The sequence below is a fragment of the Emys orbicularis genome, chromosome 1 (genome assembly GCF_028017835.1).
Source record: "Emys orbicularis isolate rEmyOrb1 chromosome 1, rEmyOrb1.hap1, whole genome shotgun sequence".
NCBI classification, from domain to species: domain Eukaryota; kingdom Metazoa; phylum Chordata; order Testudines; family Emydidae; genus Emys; species Emys orbicularis.
The window spans coordinates 22,202,960-22,229,943 of NC_088683.1; the positions used below are offsets into that span (position 1 = coordinate 22,202,960).

At 41.0% G+C, this 26,984-nt stretch overlaps 1 protein-coding gene across 1 annotated transcript in view; it reads left to right on the forward strand.

Moving 5' to 3' along the window:
- SEMA3E (semaphorin 3E) overlaps positions 1-26,984 on the forward strand; it is a 218,527-nt gene that overhangs the window by 142,919 nt on the left and 48,624 nt on the right. Inside the window, exon 5 of the mRNA XM_065404326.1 lies at positions 24,423-24,516. Coding sequence (XP_065260398.1) covers positions 24,423-24,516 — 94 coding nt within the window. The remainder of the gene's footprint in view (positions 1-24,422; positions 24,517-26,984) is intronic.

The following is a 26,984-nucleotide window of genomic DNA, read 5'->3' on the forward strand; positions in this document are numbered from 1 at the left end:
CTCTGAGTGTTTATCAAGAAAATTCAGTTATGGACTCAAATCTGCAGCACTAAATACTATGAAATTGTTTATTTTCTCCAGTCTTTCCCATCCATAGTTCATGTAAACCTAGTCATTATATTTATGGATGTTTTAATCTGATGTCATGAGTTCATGTATGTAAAGTGATGCCAGGTAAGCATCATCATCGTGCATTGCTTAAATGCGGCTACGTTCTAAGTTTAAAGTTAACCAAGCTATTTAGGTGAGGAGTGTGAATTGATCGGCCGTATGTACTGAATTTTCTATCACATTAGGTTTAGCCCTTTGCATGATTAAAGACAGGTGGTCAGAAGGGGACAAATCAAAACAGAGAAACAATGTTGCTATCAAAAAGAGTAAGGAAGATTCCACCTGTGTTGTAATTTGACAGAAATAAGTAAAACACTCTGCAATGTACAGAATTCATCATATGTACGGCTGGATTCTGCCACCATTACTTAAGGTGAATAGTGACTTTCCCTGAGAGGTCTCCCATTGAAGTCAATGGGACTGGTTGTGGAGTAAAGTTGCTACATAACAGGCATAAGAGTGGCAGAATCCCAGCTGTAATAATTAAAAACAGCAAATATGGAAGCATCATTGATTTTAGGTGATCTTTTTGCAATTTTATAAAGTGACCTCTTTTTCCCCACAGAAGTTATCGATCTTCAAGTGCATAAGCTCCTCATTCTGCTCATATTCATTCAGCAGCCAATGGTTCGAAAGATCGACTAGACCTGTTTTAATCCTGGATGCTCCTGGAAAATTACTTTTCATTTCACACACATGCACCTTTCCCATCCCCCGCCCAACCCTACCCGCATGGTTTGTTACCTTTCTCCAGATATAGCACCTGCTTCAGATGCAGCCCTCAGTAACAAGAACAAGATGGGGCTCTGAGATTGTCATCCTCTGCATCCATCTCACTTAAAATGGGATTTTGTTTGGTGGAAATGGTTCATCTTGGGAGCTTTGTCATTGACTTCAGTGGAAACAGGAATGGATCACACCTTGGTCACTTAGATTGACATTCTCTCTTATGTAGAGGACCCGCACAAGGCCTATACCTTAAGTCCCACTTAAGCTCTAAAAGCAGGTTCTAAAAGTGGTGCAATAGGGCCTTGCGCTGGACCTCTGCACCTGGCAAATTTCAACCTTAGAACTTATTTCCAATAATACCTAAGGTAATGATGTCCCAGTTATTGATCTCCTTTGACAGCCCTCTCCCGATTCACCTGATGCCGTTGCTCTTTCTATGGACTCAGGTTGTGTTTTCCTATATTTCTTTTGCTGTTGGTTATTTTCTGTGTGATAGCAGAGCCCTCCAAAAAGGCTACTCCAGCTTAATGAGTGAAGTAGTTTCTGCAGCCCTCACATATCACCTCACAAAGGGGAAATTATTGGAGTAATCCACATGGCATTAGGTCCACTCCACATCCTTTCTCCAGACTCCCCCAGTTCCAGGTGCATCTTGTGTGCTGCTGCAACTGCAAAGGGAGCCCTCAGGTGTCTGGGTCCTGCTCCATGGAGCAGAAGAGCACTTCCCCTTCAAATTCTTCCCCTCCTTGCAGGGCCAGCCCACAACATTTTGGCACCTGAGGCGGGGAGCTCAAATGACACCCCCATGCCCCCTCACTTGGGCCAAAACTTTGAAAGGTCTCAATTCTGCCTTCTTCCTGTTCTACTCCTCTCATGGTACTGCTCTGCTACCTACCCCAATAAAGGAGAACTAACAACTTAAAATGCCTTGTTCCAAAATTGTAAGTAACACTTAACTTTCAAATGCCTGAACATCAAATGTAACTTTTCTTGTCTGCATAGTAAACACTGGCATTTTTTTCTGTTTGAATAATCAAAGTGGTGCTTTCCGTGCCTTCTTGGTTGCAAAGATTTGAACTGCAGCCAAATCGGAAAAAGCAAGTCCGGGCATTCCTGGGTGTGGTGGGGTACTTCCGGCGATTTATTCCCCATTTTGCCACAAGAGCAAGTCCCCTGACGGACCTGATAAAAGCCCGGGGTCCAGACATGGTGAAATGAACAGATGCCACAGAGAAAGCATTCACAGATCTACAGACAGCCCTCTGCAGTAACCCCATTCTTATAGCCCCGGACTTCAACAAAGAGTTCATTTTACAAACAGATGCATCTGAAGTAGGATTGGGAGCTGTCCTATCACAGATGGTCGGAGACGAAGAACACCCGATCCTCTACCTCAGCAGGAAACTTCTCCCAAAAGATCAGAAGTATGCAGTGGTTGAGAGAGAGAGTGCCTTGCTTTGAAATGGGCCATGGAAACACTACGCTATTACCTGCTGGGACGATGGTTTACCCTTGTGACCAACCATGTACCCCTCCAGTGGATGCAGTGAAATAAAGAGAATAACGCAAGGGTGACCAGATGGTTCCTGTCCCTACAACCTTTTCAATTCACCATACAACACTGGGCTGGAAGCCACCGTGGTAATGCAGATGGCTTGTCACGGGTACACTGCCTGACATCCCAAGTTGCCCAACCCCGTGGGAACAGAGGGGGGGGGATATGTGACAGGGTCGGGCCAGATGGGTACAGGAGAGTGATCCTATTGGGATCCAGGAAGTGGGTGGGTCCACAGGACCTGGAGACCAAAAAATTACGGGGGACAACTAATAAAAGAGCAGGGACAGGAGTGAGGTCAAAGGGTCAAATGAAGCGAACCAGACGGGGACACCGAGCAGAGAACCTCAGACAGCGCCCACTGCTCCTCGAAGGCGTCAAGGGAGCCAGCGGACGCCGCCCAGAGGAACTCTGCCCGGATACGTGAATGAACGGAGGACCTGAAATAGGCCCCACAGTCACAGGAGACTCCATCGGCCAACCTCCTCACTCTGGTTTTATAGATGGCCAGTTTCGCTAGGGCCAGGAGGAGGTTGACCAGGAGGTCCCGTGACTTTGTGGGGCGACGGATAGGGAGTGCATAAATAAAAAGGTGAGGAGAAAAGTGCAACCAAAATCTTAACAAAATATCCGTGAGGAGCCGGAATAGGGGCTGCAGCCTGGCGCACTCCAGGTAAACATGCGCCAGGGTCTCCCTCACGCTGCAAAAGGGGCAGGTGTCTGGGATAGGGGTAAACCGCGCCAAGTACACGCCCGTGCTCACAGCTCCATGAAGGAGCCACCAACTGATGTCCCCGGTGGGCTTCGGGATCAGAGCAGAATAAAGGCTGGCCCACCGGGGCTCCTCACCCTCCAGAGGTGGCAGAAGGTCCCGCCACTTCGTATCGGGGCGGGACGCGAGGGTGAGGACATGAAGCAGGAGAGTGATAGAAGGCAGATATATTAGCCTCTGATTAAGCAGGTCCCTTTTCCCTGGGTAAGGTAACAGGGGCGGTTCCAGAACAATCAGGAACTTGCTGGAACCAACTAAGGCAGGCAGGCTAATTAGGATACCTGGAGCCAATTAAGAAGCTGCTAGAATCCATTAAGACAGGCAGGCTAATCAGGGCACCTGGTTTAAAAAGGACCTCACTTCAGTCAGTGAGGGGCGCGCAAGGAGCTGAGAGTGAGAGGGCGTGCTGCTGGAGGACTGAGGAGTACAAACACCATCTGGCATCAGGAGGAAGGTCCTGTGGTGAGGATACAGAAGATGTTGGGAGGAAGCCATGGGGAAGTAGCCCAGGGAGTTGTAGCTGTCACACAGGTGTTACACGAAACACTGTAGACAGCTGTGATCCACAGGGCCCTGGGCTGGAACCCGGAGTAGAGGGCAGACCTGGGTTCCCCCCATCCTCCCATCTCCCTATTGGATACAGGAGGAATTGACCTGGACTGTGGGTCCCAGCAGAGGGGAAGGTCCCTGGCCTGTCCCCCAACCCACTAGGTGGATCAGCAGAGACTGCGGGGATTGTTCTCCTTCCTTTTCCCCATGCTGGCCAGTGATGAGGTTAGCTGAGTGAACAGCAGGTCTGAGCCACTAGCAAAAGTGGCCAAACTGAGGGCTGCCGTGAATCTCTGAGGCGAGCAAATCCGCCAATAGGCGCAGGACGCACCAAGGCAGAGGAGGAACTTTGTCACATAGTGGTGTGTGTACATTTCTTGGGTGGTGACTCTTCTTAGATGCTCCTGGAGTACAGCATCAAACTCAGCCATCAATTCCACAATTTTAAGGAAGTTTCCATTGTTTGGCACATACAGCTGATCTGAAGTGCCATGCAGTGCTAGGCTTTGGGTAGCAAGCATTCTCACAATGGCAATGAGCCTTTTCAGAACATTTTGCCAGTAAAGAGACTCTGATGCAATCTTCTCTTGATGCTCTTTCCACCTATGGAATGCTCTCTGGTGATTTGCTGCCTTCTCATGGCATGCCAGATTTCTAGCCAGATTTTTCCAGTCCTTTGTTCCTGTAGAACCCAGTGTGGCTGGAACATTAGACTGGAAGAGTTTGCAACAAAACCAGTATGCAGCATTCTGGGTTTTTGAGTACATAAGCCATAGCCTCTCCACTTTGTCACCATTGGGGATTTTACGCCAGTAATGTGTTGGATGGAAATTTCTATTTTAATTGTCTTTGGGGGACATGAAGTTTTTCATTTGCTGTGGCCCATGCAGTACAAGGAAGTCCCTTAGGCTACTGCTCAAGTGGGTCCACAGTCCTGGATCATCTAGACTTAAGGAACTAAACTCAGCAGCAGCTGTCTCTTGCGCCTCCACCACACTCTTCTCTGATCTACACTTTTCTTCAGGAATGTGCATGGTTACATCCATTTGAGATGGAGATATGGATGCTGCAGTAGCTGCCAGGTAACCTGCACTCTGACTAACTGGAAGATCAGGTATCTCCTCACCACTCACATCCTCACTAGGGCCGGAAGGCTCACCGTGAACATTTGTGTCTATGTATCTCAGGAGAGCTCATTCCTGCTTAGATAGAAAAGCTTCCTTTGCTTTCTTTCTTTTTCTGAATGCTGCCCCAGAGGGGCATTTTCTTCTTTCACTCATGACTGCTGTTCTGTGCCCGCTATAGTGGCTCTCAACACTCAATTGAAGGGGACAAAGCAGGCTGGTAGCAGGGCCTGAGTGAGGGAAGATATCAGCATCTTAAGGGCCTAACTGGCTCATACTACTTCAGTTGACTGCCTGTTCTCCTCTAGTGGGTTCAGGGAAGCAGCAGGAAACAGGAAGCGCCCTGAGAAGCTGGTGTTAATCAGTCCAGGCTCCTGGGGGTGCTAGAGAGGTACCTAAGAGACTCCTTCTCCTCTCTCTCCCTGCAGCTCCTGCTGCTTTCTGTTATTCCCTCTCACCTTTTCTCCTGCCTGCCTGTTATGTCTCTTGTGCCCTCCTTCCTCCAGCACAGCACTCCACCATCTCTGTGCATCTAGAGCAGAGAGAATACATATGCACCAGCAGCAGACACAACTTTCTACACTTTGGGTCCTAGTGGCGCCCCCCCATAGTCTGGCACCTGAGGTGGCCGCCTCAGTTCGCCTCATGGTAAGGCCAGCCCTGCCTCCTTGTGTAACCACTGATTACTGTGTATTTAGTTTCCCTCGTCAAGGCCTGGTCCACAGAAGATATGAGTCTGTTACCACTAGAGAACCTGGCTCTGTAGCTCAAACTGTAAAGACCTTTTAGCTCTGGAGGTCTCTGGTATTGGCCAAAATGGCAGCATTCACATTTGTGCCCTTTAAGTGCACAATTTCCATTACCAGGGCCCCTCCACACCATTGCTCCCTATAGAGGATGTGTACAGCTATTGGCCACACCTGTGTCCCTCCTAGAAGTCTGGCCTGGAGTCACCATTGCCTAATGAGGGGCTTTGAAATCCTCAGATGATGTCTGTGCTCTCTCTGTGTGTAACTGTTACTATTGCCATAGTTTTCCACATGTATTAAATCATAGAGCGCTTTTTCCGGCTGCTTTAGGGCACAAATATTGGCAGAAGTCACACATTTCTAATCCTTTAGCAAAGCCAGCCGGCAGCATGACTCAGTTCCAGATTTTAAACATGTTTTTACACTGGAGCCCAATATTCTGCACAATTTAAATATAAAATAAAATGAATGGACCTGAAAATTACACCTGAGTTTTCAGGGAGGATTTAATGTCTATAATATTTAATGCACTCTCATTGATCTTTTCACTGTCACTGAATAGCAAAGATGATTGAAAACAGATCTCGGAAACAAATACTACGCCCAAAATAATCTTTATCGTGCTGGATAGAGGAGGAACAGAAAATTTCAGCTGGCTTTATGTGGACTTTTCTTTTTATTCTAAATCTATCTCTGCTCTGAGAAAATAAAGTTAGATGAACATGAAAGGTAGGATTTTCCAAAGTGCTCAGCATTGGGCCAACTTTGCAGCCAGTGAAGTTCATGGTAAATCTCCCATTGCTTTCAGTGGGAGTAGAGTTTAGCCAGCATTTAGCTTTTTTGAAACATAATATGTTTAGAGCTAATATTCTTTGGGCATTTTCTATAGAAAGCCGTGATTTATAAGGAATGCTCTTATTAAGTTACCGAGAAGTAATTAACAGCAGTTCAGAGAGTCAGTACAAGTCGTAATTAGCACTTAGTTGGTGCACAGGCCTTTTCATAGGGATTAACTTCACCAGAAGTGTTTTCCTATTACCTCAGGTCTTCTTTAAATCAGAAGCATTAAAGTGGATGCTGGAAAGCAGAAAAATGGGGCCCAAGACCTTAAACAAGAACGAGAGCGAGAGCTTGGCAACACAATGAGGCTAGTAGCAGAGGAAGAGTTCTCGGACCCACACCTGCCTTAACAGAATGATTTCCTTTATTGTAGAAGGGAAATAAATTTACTGTAGAACAAATAAGTCAGGGCTTGGGCAGTTGTGTGGCCTGTGACCTCATCAACTCCAGAGGTTCTTTCTTGCTGACTGGAGCTCTGCAGAGAGCATTACTGCAGAACAAGTTAAAAATTACTTAGACGAGTTAGATGTCTTCAAGTCACCAGGGCCTGATGAAGTGCATCCTAGAATATTCAAGGAGCTGACTGAGCAGATATCTGAGCCATTAGTGATTATCTTTGAAAAGTCATGGAAGACGGGAGAGATTCCAGAAGATTGAAAAAAGGCAAATATAGTGCCAATCTATAAAAAGGGAAATAAGGACAACCTGGGGAATTACAGACCAGTCAGCTTATCTTCTGTACCTGGAAAGATAATGCAGAAAATAATTAAGCAATCAATTTGCAAACATCTAGAAGATAATAAGGTGATAAGTAACAGTCAGCATGGAATTGTCAAGAACAAATTGTGTCAAATCAACCTAGTAGTTTTCTTTGACAGGGTAACAAGCCTTGTGGATAGAGGGGAAGTGCTAGACATGGTATATCTTGACTTTAGGAAAGCTTTTGATACTGTCTTGCATGACTTCTCAAACAAACTAGGGAAATGCAACCTAGATGGAGCTACCATAAGATGGGTGCAAAACTGGTTGGAAATCCGTTCCCAGAGAGTAGTTATCTGTGGTTCACAGTCATGCTGGAAGGGCATAACAAGTGGGGTCCCACAGGGAATAGTTCTGGGTCCAGTTCTATTCAATATCTTCATTAGTGATTTAGATAATGGTATAGAGAGTACACTTATAAATTTTGCAGAAAATACCTAACTGGGAGGGGTTTCAGCTGCTTTGGAGGATAGGATTAAAATTCAAAATGATCTGGACAAACCGGAGAAATGGTCTGAAGTAAATGAAATTAAATAAGGACAAATGCAAAGTATTCCACTTAGGAAGGAACTATCAGTTGCACACATACAAAATGGGAAATGACTGCCTAGGAAGGAGTACTGTGGAAAGGTATCTGGGGGTCATAGTGGACCATAAGCTAAATATGAGTCAACAGTGTAACACTGTTGCAAAAAAAGTGAACATCGTTTTGGGATGTATTAGCAGGAGTGTTGTAAGCAAGAGACGAGAAGTAATTCTTCTGCTTTATTCCGTGCTGATTAGGCCTCAACTGGAGTTGAGTTGTTCTGGTAGCCACATTTCAGGAAAGATGTGGACAAATAGGAGAAAGTCCAGATAAGAGCAACAAAAATGATTAAAGGGAAAAAAAGTGATCCGGGTAACTACAGGCCTGTTAGTTTGACATCTGTAGTATGCAAGGTCTTGGGGAAATTTTTGAAGGAGAAAGTAGTTAAGGACATTGAGGTCAATGGTAACTGGGACAAAATACAACATGGTTTTAAAAAAGGTAGATCGTGCCAAACCAACCTGATCTTCTTTGAGAAGGTAACAGATTTTTTAGACAAAGGAAACTCAGTGGATCTAATTTACCTCAATTTCAGTAAGGCATTTGATACGATTCCACATGGAGAATTATTAGCTAAATTGGAAAAAATGGGGATCAATATGAAAATTGAAAGGTGGATAAGGAACTGGTTAAAGGGGAGACTACAATGGGTCATACAGGAAGGTGAACTGTCAGGCTGCAGGGAGGTTACTAGTAGAGTTCGTCAGGGATCGGTTTTGGGACCATTCTTATTTAAAGTGGGAAAGTGCTAATAAAGTTTACGGATGACACAAAGCTGGGATGTATTGCCAATACAGAGAAGGACCAGGATATCATACAGGAAGATCTGGATGACCTTATAAACTGGAGTAATAGTAATAGGATGAAATTTAATAGTGAAAAGTGCAAGGCCATGCATTTAGGGATTAATAACAAGAATTTTTGTTATAAGCTGGGGACACATCAGTTGGAAGTAACAAAGGAGGAGAAGGACCTCAGAGTATTGGTTGATCACAGGATGACTATGAGCCGCCAATTTGATATGGCCTAATGCGGTCTTGGGCTGCATCAGGCGAGATATTTCCAGTAGAGATATGGAGGTGTTAGTACCGTTATACAAGGCACTGGTGAGACCTCATCTGGAATACTGTGTCCAGTTCTCGTCTCCCATGTTTAAGAAGGATAAATTCGAACTGGAACAGGTACTGAGAAGGGCTAGGAGGATGATCCGAGGAATGGAAAACCTGTCTTATGAAAGGAGACTCAAAGAGCTTGGCTTGTTTAGCCTAACCAAAAGAAGGCTGATGAGAGATATGATTGCTCTCTATAAATATATCAGAGGAATAAATACCAGGGAGGGACAGGAATTATTTAAGCTCAGTGCCAATGTGGACACAAAAACAAATGGATATAAACTGGCCATCAGGAAGTTTAAACTTTAAATTAGACGAAGGTTTCTAACCATCAGAGGAGTGAAGTTCTGGAACAGCCTTCCAAGGGGAGCAGTGGGAGCAAAAGACATATCTACCTTCAAGACTAAGCTAGATAAGTTTATTGAGGGGATGGTATGATGGGATAGCCTAATTTTGGCAATTTATTGATCTTTGACTATTAGTGGTAAATATGCCCAATGGCCTGTGATGGAAATGTCAGATGGTATGGATCTGAGTTACTACAGAGAATTCTTTCCTGGGTATCTGGCTGGTGAGTCTTGCCCACATGCTCAGGGTTTAGCTGATCGCCACATTTGGGGTCAGGAAGGAATTTTCCTCCAGGGCAGATTGGCAGAAGATTCACCTTCCTCTGCAGCGTGGGGCACAGGTCAGTTGCTGAAGGATTCTGTGCACCTTGAAGTCTTTAAACCATGATTTGAGGACTTCAGTAGCTCAGACATAGGTTAGGGGGTTGATACAGGAGTGGGTGGGTGAGATTCTGTGGCCTGCATTGTGCAGGAGGTCAGACTTGATGACCATTGTTAAGGTTCCTTCCCCACTCTGAACTTTAGAGTACAGATATAGGGATCTGCATGTAAACTTTTTTAAGCTTAACTACCAGCTTAGATCTGGTTTTGCTGCCACCACTCCCAAGTGCTAACTCCCTTCCTTGGGTAGCCTTGAGAGACTCCTCCACCAATTCCCTGGTGAACACCGATCCAAAACCCCTTGGATCTTAAAACAAGGAAAAAGCAATCAAGTTTTTAAAAAGAAGGCTTTTAATTAAAGAAAAAAAGGTAAAAATCATCTCTGTAAAATTAGGATGGAAAATAACCTTACAGGGTATTCAGATTCAAAGAGCCCAGAGGAACCCCCTCTAGCCTTAAGTTCAAAGCTACAGCAAACAGAGATAAACACTCTAGCAAAAGGAACATTTACAAGTTGAGAAAACAAAGATAAACCTAACACGCCTTGCCTGGCTGTTACTTACAAGTTTGAAATATGAGAGACATGTTCAGAAGATTTGGAGAGCATGGATTGATGTCTGGTCCCTCTTAGTCCCAAGAGCGAACAACAACCAAAACAAAGAGCACAAACAAAAGCCTTCCCCCCACCAAGATTTGAAAGTATTTTGTCCCCTTATTGGTCCTTTGGGTCAGGTGTCAGCCAGGTTACCTGAGCTTCTTAACCCTTCACAGGTAAAAGGATTTTGGAGTCTCTGGCCAGGAGGGATTTTATAGTATTGTACACAGGAGGGCTGTTACCCTTCCCTTTACAACCATAATGGTCCCATCTGACCTTAAAATCTATGATTCTATGATAAAACATGATCTATGAGGGACGATGGAAAAAATGGGTTTGTTTAGTCTGGGAAAGAGAAGACTGAGAGGGGACATGATAACAGTTTTCAAGTACATAAAAGGTTGTTACAAGGAGGAGGGAGAAAAATTGTTCTTCTTAACCTCTGAAGATAGGACAAGAAGCAACGGGCTTAAATTGCAGCAAGGGAGGTTTAGGTTGAACATTAGGAAAAACTTCCTGTCAGAGTGGTTAAGCACTGGAATAAATTGCCTAGGGAGGTTGTGGAATCTCTATCATTGGAGATTTTTAAGAGCAGGTTAGACAAACACCTGTCAGGAAAGGTCTAGATAATACTTAGTCCTGCCATGAGTGCAGGGGAAAGGACTGGATGACCTCTCAAGGTCCCTTTCAGTCCTATGATTCTATGGACATTTCTTGCCATAAGTTAGATGGTGAATTCACATTGTTATCTGCTTGGGTGGCAGTAAAAATAATTTTGAATTTCAGATCTTGCCATTCCATTGACACCTGGGCAAGGAGGTCAGCCGGGTATTTTTCCCCCTCAATAAGCGGATGATACATTTTGAAACTAGAATAGTTCTGCAACTAAAACTGTTGTGGCTTTCCATGTATCTAGGTGTACATAAGGTTGCTCAACACCATGCTGTCTGAGCACTTGCATTGCTTACTACACTTTTGCTCAAGTGAGTAGTAATTATGTAGGCTTCAATGGGAGTGAGTGAAATTATGCACATGCTTAAGTGCATGCAGGATGAGGACCTAAATGCCCTCTGTATGAGCTTCCTGTGTGGCTGGTTTTCTTTGAGCATCAGCTCATTCTCTAGTGGTTTCAGCATCTTAAATGGTTTGGTTCTTTGGTTTCCTAATTAAAGGCTTTGACATTGTCCGAAAACTTATTTTACTATTCTAACCCACTGTACAGATTTAGTCATTTGTTTATACAAAAAGGATACTTATCTAATACTCTTGGGTATAATATAATAGTTGTATATATGGAAACTGTTTAATCTAAATTGTTCTGCACATTACTGAAGGCTAAATGATTTGAAGTGTCTTTTCAGGCCTGATCCTATCGTCAGCTTTCAGTTATGCTACCTAAAGTATAAACCTTTCTCCCTACATCCAGTACAGTATATCTCTTTCCCCACATACTTTCTTGATGAGGTGGAATGTACAGCTTATGAAAGGTCATAGAGTTGCAGGTTCATTTCAGAGCCTTGTATTTGAATTAAAACACTGACTAGGTGCTGTGCTGATATATACAGACATGCTCTGTGATTTTTCAATTTTTTTTTTAGAAAATGTGGGAGTCAAAGTTCGTTCAATACACCTATCCTGAAAGAAGCCTCTGCATAGTGTATTTAACATCTGTATATATTATGGTGTAGGGTTTATAAAGGATGCATATTTGCAAGAAGGAAGGTTTAGGGATCAGCATGGCATGTGGGCGCAGGCAATTTGCACTAATAACTCTTTTGTAGTCCCCGAGAGAAAACAAAAAGAAAACACAGAGGAGATGGGTTCCATCAAAAACACTCCAGTTGTCTGTTGTGGACACCAGTTTTCTTTGGAGCCCTCCAGCTTTTAACTTTTCGTATCACATAAAAATATCTATTTGCAACAAGGAAAAGGTCTTTCCAGTTGCCATGTTTGATGAAGTATAAATAATATATGTCAACAGAAGTTCCTTGGTGCTTTAGGTCACATTGTTTTGGTAACACACCAGCATCTTCAAGGTGCTACTGTCATCTCATATAAATCTGAGTATTATATACATATGCATCCACTCAGATACAGACACACCTGCTCTCTATATAAACTATTGCAAAGTATAATGGCTCTCCGTCAACACAAAATTATATTGTCTCCATGGAAATTGCTCTAAAAATGTTTTAAATATGTTAATTACATTTTAATACATTAAAATATTAATTTAAATATAATATACATTGTAACTATATATAAAGAGAAATTCATCCATTATATTTATCCTCACTGTTCAGTGAATGAACCCGTCATTCACTGTGCGATCTCCAACCTTTGTGTTAAATGAGAAATGCAGAGGGCCTGTGGAAATAACAGCATGTGATCATGTTATTAGGACAGTATGGTAGTGCATACTTACAAGGGGGCATTTGGCATTTCCTGACTTGTGAGTGCTTATCTTTGTAACCTTATTAGTGTTCTTTTAACACACTTGTCTTATCTTGGTTTTTGTTTAAAGATAAATTTTAGAGGAAAAGAAATTCAATATGTGAAACTACTTGCTGAGTCCCCCTAAAATGCTGTGTCCTGCATAGTGGGACTTCCATTGCACTGGAAGGATTACTATTGACTTCAGTGCACGTTGAATTGGTGCACACCTTATACCATGAATCAAGGGATTTTGCAAGACCCTGCTTCAGTTAATAGAAATCTTAAAGATAAATAAGGCCAAAAAGAACATAAGGGGTATGTCTATGCTGCAGCTAGGAGCCTGCTTCCCAGCGTGTGCAGGCAGAAATGCACTAGCAAGCTAAAAATAGCAGTATGGCCCATAGGTACTGACTTTTATTTTTCCCCAGGAGTGATCCACGCTCGCTCCACCCTGAGGACCCTCCCCCCACTCCGCCCCTTCCCCTGAGGCTCCACCCTCTCTCCACGTCTTCCTGCCCCCACTCCACCCTCTCCCCGAGGCTCCTGCCTGCCTGCTGCTTGCTGCTCTCCGCCCTCCCCCAAGCACCTCCCGCCAGCCACCAAACAGCTGATTGGTTCTGCGGCGCCGCTGAACATACGTGTGCCTGGTGCTTGAGCCCCGGAGCACCCACGGAGTCGGCGCCTGTGGTATGGCCACAACGGCACAGGCAGTGGCATGAGCTAGTCTCCCAAATATAAAATTGCCTGAGTCCCTAGATACATACTCAGGTGGCTAGCCTGGACTGCTGCCAGTGCCGACATGGCCACATTATTATTTTAAGTGCACTAGCTCAATACTGAAGATATCTGAGGTTAATAGAGATAAGGCCAAAGACCTTGTACGTTGTGATCTTGATCCGAAGACTAATGAAGGTCTTCCCATTGACTTCAGTGACCTTTGGATCGGGCCGCGGATGAATGACTGTGCACCATGAGAGGAAGAAGCATCATGTGAGTCATTTGAGGGGCTAAGCAGAAGACACTTGCTCCATTCTACATGCCATCATAGAATGTGATTTACTCTGCTTTACAAGGTTACGTGAACAGAAAAAAAATCAAGGCTGCTTGAGCAGCGTGAGTCAGATCTCACCAGCATCCTATCCATTGCTTGTTCCCTCAAAGAGTTTCTGCATGCTTTTTCACAAGCAAATATATGAATATTTATCACCTCAGCATCCCTGGTTTACATTTTTGCCCTGTGACTGATTTTGCAGGTGAAAAGGATTCAATGTTTTTCACACTACTATTTAAATATCCCCCCAATATGTAAACACTGATACAAGAAGGCCAATCGACCAAATCATCTCTTGTATATGATTTCATTTGCTAATTAAAGACAATATAATGTTGTGACCACTCATGCTAGAAGTGAACTTTGCCCAGTATGTCAGATTGAACGTGAAATGATTCAGCAAGTGCCAAGAACCATAGTTACAGATTTCTACCTACAGTCATGGTGGCCTAAAAGTGTAATTTCCCCCAAGGAGGAATTACTGGTCTGCAATACAAATTACCTTGAGTTCTTGGTCAAACTGAAGCATAATTCCCCTGCAAGTTACTAACTTGTTAAAAGCAGCAAAGAGTTAAGTGACTTCAGTTGTACTGTTTGATACATATTTATACATATATTTTTTAACTAAAAGTGCTAAAATCGGTATCTTTCCCAGTCTGTCTAATGTCTCAAACTTCTTTTCAGAGGAATGGCAACCCCTTTCCCATTCCTTTTCATGAACATTTTGAAGGTCCTGTATTATATGGAAGAATACCCTACCCCAAACTTTGCTGATAATTACCATTAATAGATCAAGTTACTCATTTTAGGCCCATTCCCAGTGGAATCAGTAAGAGTCTCTCCATTGACTTCTGTGAGATATGGCTTGGGTCATTTTACTGTATCTTCAAGGAACACACATATCAATATCTCGGGGGTTAGGGGCGTTGCTATTTTTTCCCCTTACATGGAAAACACTTGAGGAGTCTTAAAACTGAAAAACAAACAAACAAGGAAAATCAAATTATTTTGCCTCATAAATATACTTTCATAGGGTCATCTATACATAGCCTCTTTATTAAGCCAGTGTTTAAAGCTGACCATGTGCGTAAGTGCTTTGCTGAATGGGAATGGATTTAAGCACATGCTTTACATTAAGCACAACCTAAAATTCTTTGTTGAATCAGAACCAAAGGCAAGTGAAAAAGCAAATCTCTACTCTGCAATTTAATGTAGCCTTCAACTTTAATAGTTCTGATTTTCCTTTTCTTACATTATTATTTATAATTTACATTATATTTTTATTCTCTAACATTATTAATTCCCATTGAGTTAGTTAAAGATAAAATGGCTGCAGTTCTTGGAACTAAGTATATTTTTGCAAAAGATGATTATTTTAGTAATAGCCAAGTGTGCATTCGGTTTCTTTAGTCATGGAAATTATACATAAAACTTTGATCTCTGTTTTTTTCAAGCTATGCTTAGATTTTAGTAACTCCACCCACCCATCTGTGTTGTTGTGTGACTTTTACCCTAACCACTGGAAAATGCCTGTAAAATAAATGACAAAGTTGAATTGCTATGTACTATCCTGTAGGGTGTGAGTTTTCGTCTGACAGTCTCAAAGGATTCCAGTGTCACACACACACACACACAGCAAGAAGGGCTAGAGTGATAATATCAGCCCTTGACGTTATTAATGTGTCACACTTATTTCATTTAAATTGGCATCATGTGGAAACAGACACATAGTCATCTTCAATGACTAACCTCCACGGTTAGAAATGCTGTATTTGTTGTGCTGTCCCAGAAGGCTAAAATGGAAAATCTCCCTTGGAAAAAGTTATTGTCTGCATTTTGCAAACCTTTTTTGTGATGAGCTCATGCATCTGCTAGCATTTAATGTGGTACGTGTCCTGCTTTCTATCAAAACTGAAAAACGTCTCCATGTTACACTGAAATCCAAATTTTTGCCTACCTTGATTGATAGTGATGGCTTGTAAATTTAAACCATATTGCTTAGTCAAAAATTCCAGCTGTTAAAACATAGATAATGACAGGACAATATAAATACTGCCTACCATTCTCACTACAGTTAACCTGCACACTGCACATTCCATGAACCATAAAATAGATGATTTTCGGTTTTCAGATTGTCATCATGGCTCAATGGGTCAGTTTATCTTTGTGTTGGTTTTTTTTTATTGGTTGCCTGTGATAATAATAAGAATCCAGTGAGTTAAGTTGTCTTGTGTGCAAAAACAGCTTCACCATATGCAGGTTTCACTGCACTCCCTTAAAACCACTCATTGATTTTAAATTAAACGGCCTAATGTGCACCATGCATATTATGGCCTTATTTCTGCAAAGAGATCTGTGCAGGCACTGTGGTCTGTCTGCATAGGTCTCATTGAAGGATCCAGGCCTAAATGACTGTAGAAAGTGCTGAGGAGAAATGGATGGTTTCAGTTTACAGTGTTTTGCATGAACCTGTTTTGTTGGTTTGGGTCACATTTGTTTCACATTGAGCTTCGGGTTTAAATGAGTCCAGGGAACCAGCACAATGAAATGTAGAAGAAACCACTGAGTTTTGTCTCATTTCACCGTGAAACAATAATTTGTCTCAGGTTCACTCAGAATCCCTCCACAATTCCCAGAAGGGTCGTAAACCCAAGGCAACTTTTTGAAGAATGTTGCTCAAATTTAAGGTTTGCAATAGCAGGTGAATTTTCCCTGACGGAAACTGAACGTTTGAATAGAATATTTATACCGTCCAATGGAATTATATAGCAAATATATAGTTCTTTCTTCATTTCTATTGGCTTCTTGAAAAATGATATAAAAGGAGATAATTTTCTATTAATTTCTACAGATTTTAAGAATAATTTCAAGAGAACCCTTTTCAATTTCTATGGGACTCCATTGGGTTTATCTTTATCGAATTCTATAGGCAGAGGGTGCTTAAAATTGCCACCTTAGACAAAACTTCAATATGCTTCCCCAACCTCATAGGTCTAGACTGGAAGATTTGGCCCGGTTGCCCCTGATTTGGCCTGATGGAGGGGCAGCCGGGCCAAATTTGAATGAGAGGCATTGTGCTCTGGCCCGCTGGCTTATAACACCATTCAAATTTGGCCCAGTCATCCTTCTGTCAAGCTGCCACTTTAGGCAGCTGCCCCAAAATCTACTGTCCTAGTCAGCTGCCTAATTCACCAATAGTTAAGAGTGGCCCCGGTCTGTAAGATGTTCCCATAAGACTAGCCTGGTTTGGGTTTACTTATGAAATTTCACATATCCATATCTATAGAGCAGTGGCCTACATTATTTCCTTGCATGACTTAAGATTTTTCTCTGCCAGGTTTCACTGTCCCAAGTTGATCAAAAGCTACTGCTTTTAATGGGATTTACCTAAGTAAAATGTTGAGCAAGAATGACAGTTTATGGTTCATAAATAGGGCCATGTCTTGTCATGAATACATCCCTCACCCCCTCCAGTTTGTTTAAGTTGCAGTTCTGTGTGCAAAATAATGGCACAACAGGAGATATGGACCCTACCATATCAATTGCAGAAAACAGTATTACTGCATAAATAGCGTAAACAACATTTCTGCAACTATTGGTGTGAAATGTTTATGTTAATTTGCTTCAACTCTGTGTCCACCCGTTTTCTGTTCACCTTATTTACTGAAGAAGGTTTCTTTTATCGATTTTAAATTTGCAGTCATTGATTTCATTGAATATCTCATTGTTCTTTTATCATGAGAGGGTAAATGGACAGCACAAGTATTGGGAGATCATGTTAAATCTATGAACTCACAAGTTATTTCTCTAATTACTTTTCACCTTTGTCTTTGAAAATTGTTCACATTCTTTGGTTTTTGTTTAACTGATTTACTGACAAATGCTTCAGTGAGGAAACTCAGGTGGGGGGAGGGCAATATTTTTCATTAGTACCTTTATTTTTAGTAGCTGGTTAAGACAGAGATAACAGCAGGTAGGCACATTCTCTTAAGAAGAATTTCCTTTGCATCACATTTTTGGACAGTAATGACTCTCTAGTGCATTCTTCATGGTTTTCAGTAGTATATTTTCCCTTTGTTTTGTTCTCTTTATTGTTCTTGTTTACTGTTGACCCAAAACATCCTGATTTTTTTTTTAACCCAAACTGGTGTGTGATGTTTAAGAAATTTGGGATGAAATTCAGGATTCCACAAGAATCTTATTCCCTTGTGGCTTGAAAATTGACCAGCAGCAGGATGGAATAACCCAAGCCACAGGATAAGGTGATAAAGTCTCCCTCTGTCTTTTCCTCATATCTCCTTCCTCTCTTTCCCTCTCTTTTTCTATGTTAACATTGGACTATCAGTATTCTAAATTGATTGGCAGCATTACTGTAGGCTAACAGAGTTCTCACTCCCCACCTTCCGCATGCACATGTCAACCCAAATACCTTTTCATATACAAGTGTGGAAGGAACAAGATGCACAAGAAAATGGAAGAACTTGCACAGAGCAGCAAAATATAATTAGAGCTTCAAAGAGCCAGTGTCACTGAAGATTTGGAAAAAACAACACTCTTCAAAACTGGTGACAGAGCAGGCAGCAGGAGATGGGGACTAAAGAGGTGCCAAGTTACCATTAACTTCAAACCACATCCAGCAGCAAGGGGATGTTTCAAAACAGCACCAGGAAGGAACCAATCAGAGCTCATGTTTCAAAGCAGAAAGGCTAGTCTTTAACTTCCCTCCAAGTATCAGTGGTGTGTGCCTGTGGAGTGGGATAATTAAATTGTGCATAGGTTTTTGTTCAGTCTCTTATCTAACTAAAACATACCAGTAAAGAAAGAAAGCACTCATCAATAGTTATATTGAAACAAAGCTGTTTGTTTCAAGGACTCCAGCTTCACTGGTTTCTAGTCGTTAGATGAATCTCAATTTTAAAGTATCTGTAAATGAGCAGTTTTGTAATTTTTTAACCCACACCTAAATAAACATAGTTAGATGGGAGACCCACCATGGCTAGACTCAGTGGTCAAGGGGGTAAACCCTCACTGGAGAAACTGAGTCAGTGCTGAGTGTGTCTGTGGCAGGGGTAAAACATACCCAAGGTCTGCTGGGAGTGGTTAGATTCTGGCACAGCTAGGAAAGTTGTGGGCCACCACTCCACTGAGATCAGGGAAATTGAAGCACAATTAGATTGCCAAAATATACATAGTACAATAATCAAGAATTTGCATTATAAATATGGGAGCAGAGGAGACTCAGGGGGTAAGAGATCTGGTTTCACACCTTCGGGGGGGGGGGGCGACAGATCCCTTTACTGACCAGGGTGATCCAGATGGGTGTGAAGCAACCACTTAGTGAAGTATGGATGTTAAAGAGGGGGAAGTCTATGGGTTCAGGGGGTCTTTGAACTGATGCCTGCAGGGTAGCCAGAGGCTAATCCTACTGTATTAATGTCAGGGAGAGAGGTGTGATACGGAGGCCCATTGATGGTTCACTACTCTGTGTCAGCAACTTTTGTCATGCCTGACATACTCACCACACCTAACACACTGTTGTCATAATCTGTATTTATCTGTATCATATACAAACTGATAACACCCTAGTCCCGAAAATCATTGAGTAGTGGAAGTACCGGCTGTGTTCAAAGAATTATAAATATGTGCTAGAATTATGTTCTTTAAATGTGTTTGGCAAGCAATGCACAAACCCAATCTGCCTAGAGAAAGGAATGTATATTTGCTTGTCTGACCAGGCTGGTCCTCAGGCAAAGACAATAAAGGAACATTTACATGTAAGATAAACAAAGTTATCAAGCTAGCAAGTGGGAGAGAAGACAGCATGGTGTCTGCACCCCAGAAGAAGGGAGAAACTTTGAGCTTATTTTTCAAAGAATACATTTCAAAGGTTTACTGGACTAAAAAGAAAGGGGGGAAAATCTCTAATTTCTCCTGAGGAGTCAAAGAAGCCCCACGCTTTGAACTTTGTGTGTTGGGTCCTGGCAAAATGTCCAGTCAGCCATGCTGAAAAAAAGTCTATGATAAATAAACTTTTCTGAACAAAATACTCTGTGTTTTTAAGTTTTAGGCTTAGAAGTATATTTTTACTTCTGCTTATTTATAGCCATTTCTATCCTTATTCCTTATTCTTGTTATCACTTAAATCTAGGTTTTTTTTGTTAATAAACTTGTTTTGCTTTTAACACAAACCATCTCAGCACTTTGGTTGAAGTGGGGGGTTTGTCAACCCGTTACGTTAATAAGCTGTTGTGTATTGTCTCTTTAAAGGAGCAGCAAACTTAATGTATTTGAGTTCAATTAGAGGGCTGGACACTGCAGAGAGATGTCTTTGAGGAACTTGGGAATTAGGGTTCACTGATTGTTACCTGCACAGTAAGGTTTGGACTGGCAGATTCCTGAAGAGTTTGCTGACAAAGCAGACAAGATGGTGTGTCAGGGAGCTGACACACAGTTTACAAGCTGCACACTCACTTGTTGAGGCAGAGTAGTTAACAGTGATTCACAATTGTAGATGTCCTCGGCAGAGGTCACACTGGTGTACTAGTCACTGGGTGAATCTCAACTTTAAAGTATCCTTAGATGGGCAGGTTTGTAATTATTTCCCCCCGAATCTAAATGAACTAGGACTGTCAAGCGATTAAAAAAATTAACCGTGATTAATCATGCTGTTAAATAGAATAGGATACCATTTATTTACATATTTTTGGATGTTTTCTACATTTTCAAATATATTCATTTAAATTAAAACACAGAATACAAAGTGTACAGTGCTCACTTTATATTTATTTTTATTACAAATATTTGCACTGTAAAAAACAAAAGAAATAGTATTTTTCAATTCACCTAATACAAGTACTGTAGTGCAATCTCTTTATCATGAAAGTTGCACTTACACATGTAGAATTATGTACAAAAAATAACTGCATTCAAAAATAAAACTATGTATAACTTTAGCGCCTACAAGTCCACTCGGTCCTACTGCAGCCAATCGCTCAGACAAACAAGTTTGGTTACATTTCCAGGAGATAATGCTGCCACTTCTTGTTTACAATGTCACCTGAAAGTGAGAACAGGTGTTCGCATGGCACTGTTGTAGCCAGCGTCACAAGATATTTACATGCCAGATGTGCTGAAGCTTCATATGTCCCTTCATGCTTCAACCACCATTCCAGAAGACATGCGTCCATGCTGATGACGGGTTCTGCTCGATAATGATCCAAAGCAGAGCGGACCGACACATGTTCATTTTCATCATCTGAGTCAGATGCCATCAGCAGAAGGTTGATTTTCTTTTTTGGTGGTTCGGGTTCTGTAGTTTCCGCATCGGAGTGTTGCTCTTTTAAGACTTCTGAAAGCAGGCTCCACACCTCGTCCCTCTCAGATTTTGGATGGCACTTCAGATTCTTAAACCTTGCGTCGAGTGCTGTAGCTATTTTTAGAAATCTCACATTGTTACCTTCTTTGCATTTTGTCAAATCTGCAATGAAACTGTTCTTAAAATGAAGAACATTTGCTGGGTCATCATCCGAGACTGCTATAACATGAAATATATGGCAGAATGCAGGAAAAACACAGAGCAGGAGACATACAATTCTCCCTCAAGTTGTTCAGTCACAAATTTAATTAACACATTATTTTTTTAACAGCATGGAAGCATGTCCTCTGGAATGGTGGCTGAAGCATGAAGGGGCATATAAATGTTTAGCATATCTGGCACGTAAATACCTTGCAATGCTGGCTACAAAAGTGCCATGCAAATGCCTGTTCTCACTTTCAGGTGACATTGTAAATAATAATAATAATAATAATAATAAATAATACGGAGCAGGCAGCATTATCTCCCGTAAATGTAAACTTGTTTGTGTCTGAGTGATGGCTGAACAAGAAGTAGGACTTGTTGGCTCTAAAGTTTTACGTTGTTTTGTTTTTGAGGGCAGTTATGTAAGAAAAAAATTCTACATTTATAAGTTGCAATTTTATGATAAAGAGATTGCACTACAGAACTTTTATGAGATGAATTGAAAAATGCTATTTCTTTTGTTTCTTTTTTGCAGTGCTAATATTTGTAATAAAAATAATAATATAAAGTGAGCACAGTATACTTTATATTCTGTGTTGTAATTGAAATCAATATATTTGAAAATGTAGAAAAACATCCAAAAATATTTAATACATTTCAATTGGTATTCTATTGTTTAACAGTGTGCTTAAAACTGCGATTAATCACGATTAATTTTTTTAATCACGATTAATTTTTTGAGTTAATCACATGAGTTAACTGTGATTAATCAAGAGCCCTAAAATAAATCTAGCTGGATGGATGATGTTCAATGTAAAAAAATATTTTCTTCTGGGGCAATTAGTTGAAAATGGACAATAAATTATTAATGTGGAGAAAATAGCTGGATAAGGGGAAATTGTAGGGGTCTCAATTGACCTCAGAGGATCTATTTCTTCCATTGCAAACACTTCAACAACCGTATAACCTACCTGGTGCAAATGGTGTTTCCTACAGCTTAAACATCTTTTGAAGGGCGTATTCAATCCAGAGGCAGTGGGACTGCCAGAAATCCAGAGTTTCTGTTGTTGTGAAGAGAGCTCCATAGGTTTACCAGACCAGCTGTAGCCTCTTAAGAGTTCCTGGCCCAAGTGACAGTCCCTAATTTAGATTATCTGTGCTGGGCCTGGAACAAAAATTTGTGTATAAACCTGAGCCCTAGCCAATGGGGAAATGCCTTACAATACATTAAAACCTCTATTGTTGATATGTGATTAAGGCTGATCCAGCAGAAAATTATATTTCATTCACACTGGTCTCCACATAAGTTACAGAGCTTGGGTTTTCCCAACACAGACTGCTTCTGGAGATGTGGGTCTTCTGGAGCCATGCTGGCTCATGTGTCTTGGGACAGTGCCAAGATCCAGTCTTTTAGGCTAGAAGTAGATAGGAGGATTAATACGATGATGGGTACAGTCTTAGAAATTACTTTCCAAACTGTGTTTTGGGATATATCCCAACATCTTGGAAACTCTCCGCTCATGGAAAGCTTGTTTCTATAGTGCAGTGCTTGTAGCCAAATGGCTTATATTGCTTTGATGGAAGAGCAGATTGCTTCCAGGCATAGAAGCTTGGCAGAGAGACCTGGCTGGCTGGCAACTACAGAGTGAGTAACATTTCAGAGAAGATGGGCCTTAGACAAATTTGAAAAGATTTAGTCTAACTTTGTACAGGCCTTGATTGATCTCTAGAGGATGAGAACCGAAATGTCACTCTCATTACCCTCTCTTCCCTCTCCCCCCACCCCACCGCTCTGTTTTCTGCCCTCCTGTTCTTTTATCTTGCTGTCCCTTTTAAAAACCTTTACTTTTTTAGCTTCCTTTTTTGTGTGGTTTTACATCAACCCAAACATTTGACATACATGTATACCACCAACCTAAAACTGAGATCAGTTCACCAAGCAGAAGGATTGAATTTATACAGTATGCTGAAAGAAATAATATGGTTTCATATACTTGTTTGATGAGTGAATCTGTGACACCGAACTGGCATTGCTGAAATACATGGTATCTTATATATTTATAATGCAAATTCTTGATTATTGTACTATGTATATTTTGGCAATCTAATTATCATAACTGTACTTTCTCCTCCTCTCCCTCCTTATTTTTGAAGGGGAAAAGTTTAATATATACATTTTAAAAAAAAGGTTTCCAATTAACGCACTAATCACATACTTAGATATTTATCTACCATTTATTCAACACTCAGACAAAATACACTCACCCACCAAAAACCAGCACACCTGTCCAATAATTTTGAATATTAACATTTGATAGACATGCCTAGTTTGTTAAATATGTGTAATCAGAGATTTCACTCAATTTATAAAATCACCAGAAACAGCATGTCTTGGATAATGTAAAGGTGCTCACTTTGTAATAAAGGTAACACCCTGTTAAATGAGCTGGGGATTATATTACTGTTTAATGTTTCTCTAAGCAAAAGCTCACTGTTGTAATGAACATTGTTTTGGCTCTGATATTTACATGGCAAAGATTTGTTAAAATTCATAAATAAATAGTTTTAAAAATATTTTCTTCTGTGCTCTCACCTGACATTTTAGTTAAATAATCGCATTTCTCTGAAGCTCTTTTGGGAACCCAGAAAAATGCGGGTGATAAAAGCGACAACATTGCAGGAGCAAGAGTTCAGGTTAAGTCTTAAACCGAGAAAGTTAAATTAGATTGCCCATCTTCTTCCAAGACGAATTTTGGAGTACATCTACAACATAAATCACATCACATGCTCTGAACGTTTTAATCAAAGATTCGTTCCTAAAACTTTCTAGTACAAAGAAGACACACACAAGTCCCAAATCTATGCTACATGTATTATGCCATCCTATCTAGAGAGGATGAATACATTTCTTTGCTAAATAGTTATTGAATATTTAGATAATTTTAGAAGAGGTAGGGACATTTTCCCTCACTATGAAAATGAAATGAATCACTGATTCAATAAATGTTGCAGTGTAGTCTGCATGCAAAGGTGTTTTGTGGAAATCAAAGACTCTTTATAACAAATTTATTAATGAACAATGGTACCTTATTTTCTCCACTCAGAAAAAGTCAATTCGGTTCAGAGATATCAAATACATTAAAGCTAATCTTTTATTATTTTATTTTAATGTAGTATTTATGCTGTTTTCTGTGACTTTCTTTAAAGGATTATCTATTTCAACTGGACTGGCACAAATTTGAGAGAGGACGAGGCAGGTGCCCTTTTGATCCCAGCTCCTCCTTCATCTCAACTTTAATTGGTAATGAACTTTATGTCTCAATCTTCAAGGTGCTGTCAAACTATCTTTCTGAGTTTCTTTCGTCAGCTCTCCTAGGTGTTGTCAGTATTTCTTTACAGCCTTTGGCATGTCAGACTTACTTCTATCAGTGGTGCCCACATTAATATTACATTCCAGACAGTGTTAATTTGAGCAAGTGTATCTCAGACAAGCGAGCAAATGTTATATTACATGCACTGTTCTACAAAGATAATTGATTGTCACTTAATATTAATGGTAACGTCCGTTTTCTTTTCTTTCAAAGCAAAATTATGTATTCAGCTCAAAATATTTACACAAATGAACCGTGTATCCCAAAATGACAGTTTTCACTGTGAGCTTCAAAGACTTAATTTTGACAACAGGAATCTTAGAGAAATGCTATTAGGCCGAATGGTTTTATAACTGAGGGCTTTTGTTGTGTATGCAACCTATAAGTTTTCTTAAGATGTCAAATGTAGGGGGTTTGTAATTGTCTCGTCTTGTAAACCAAACAAACAAGGTGCTTATGAGTAGAAAAGCGTGTTTTACACTGAACATTGCAGCAACAGAACTTGGCCCCAATCCTACAAAACAATTAATGTGAGCACATTACCAGGCCACCACAGAACAACATTGACTGCTGCCCATGAGGCTCTTGTTGCAGGATCGAAACCTTTGAAACTAAAATACAATGCAATCCAGCATGTATTTATTTTATAACGTGGTGTTCTTGGGCATAGCGTAGGATATCATAGCTTGCCAGTCTTACAGTACAAAGATGTTAGACTAGATGGGGACAGTAGATAAGGAGAGGTGTTGATAAGAATTACAGGTACAAGAAACAGGCCAACAACTAATGTTTGTGGGAAGGGTAAATTAGATGATTTTTGAGCTTTTCTTGAAAGAGATAGTCAGTGAGATAGAGAGGTGGGCTGGCTGATTCACAAAGCTAACAAGGACCACAAAGAAAGGACCAACTATCAGTAGAGGAGAAGGGCTGATATTATGAGTAAGAATAGGCTTGAATAGAGAGAGTAGAGGGAACATCTGAATCTAGAGGAAGGGTGAGGAGATATGTGTCAGGGGGTCATTATGAAGAGACGTGAAGATGAGGAAAGTGATTTGGTTTGATATCTTTCCGGAAAGAAACATTCTGGAGATAGTTTTGTGTTGTCCTGTTTTTCTTGATGTTTGCAGTTTACATTGCAGTGGCACAAAATGTGTGGATTTTAATGCTTTTTTGTTGTTTATCTCAAACACCAAATCTCAATTTGTCCAGAGCAGGAGGGGTGTTAATAGACTGTATCATCTTGAACTAAAATCAGAAAGCCTATCCCTAGTATTTCAAAGGTACGTACCATGAGTGGATTATATTCAGATACTATGTTCACGTATCCTTTCACTTCAACACATTATTTTGGTGAGATTTCCCTCCAATTCATGTAAAATCCTTGAAGTTACTTTTGTTCAGCAAAAACTAACATATTGTAGTGCCTTCCCAGTATCATTCATCACAGCTCAAATAATTTCATATTTAGTGGCTATATAGACATGGAAGATCCAGAAAAAATATTTTGACTGACTTACACTGTGTTACACATGCCCCTGAAGTACAGTTGATTATGGGTCTTTCACACACTCTTCATCTGTCTGTGTTTCAACCATTTAATAACCAAGACCGTGATCACACAGTGAGCTCTGCATAGGTACAGGGGTCCACCTGCACAGAGCTTAACTGTAGGACTGGAGCTTAGCAGTACGGTCCTGCAGTTCTCAGTCTTTACTCAGGCAAAACTGAGAAAATAAATTAGATTTGATTCTGCTCTAACTGCAAGGTCAATGTGAGTTTTATTATTGTCTGAAATGGGAGTCAGATTGTGTCCTGATTGAGCACTTCATGCCTGGGCATAAGGTACTTGCACTTCATGCCTGGATCTTGGAAAAAGCAGTTTTGGATACATCTGCACATCATTTTAAAACCCATGAGTCTCAGAGCTCGGGTCTACAGACTAGGGCTCCCACTACGGCACTAAAAACAGCTGTGTAGACAGGCTTGAGTTTAGGCTCAGGTTTGAGTTTAGGCTCTGAAACCTAGAGAGAGGGGTGGGTTTCAGAACCTGAGCTCCAGCCCAAGTGGCAGCATCTACACGGCTGTTTTTAGCACCGTAGCACAAGTCCCATAAGCCCAAGTCTGTAGACCTGGGCTCTGAGTCTGGCTGCTGTGGATTTTGAAATGCATTGTGGACGTATTTTTAGAGGTCCCATTCTAGAAGCTCTTCATGTGCAGAATTTTCATTGAAGTCAATTAATGTTCCACAAATACATGGTTTATAGGATCTGACTCCTAAGAGCCTATCATTTTAGTATCAATATTTTAGTATCAATAGACAAATGATCTCACTGTTTTCTACTAAGCAGTATGAAAGTTTCCTAAAAACTTTAGGTTCACCAGGAATTTGTTTTATGTT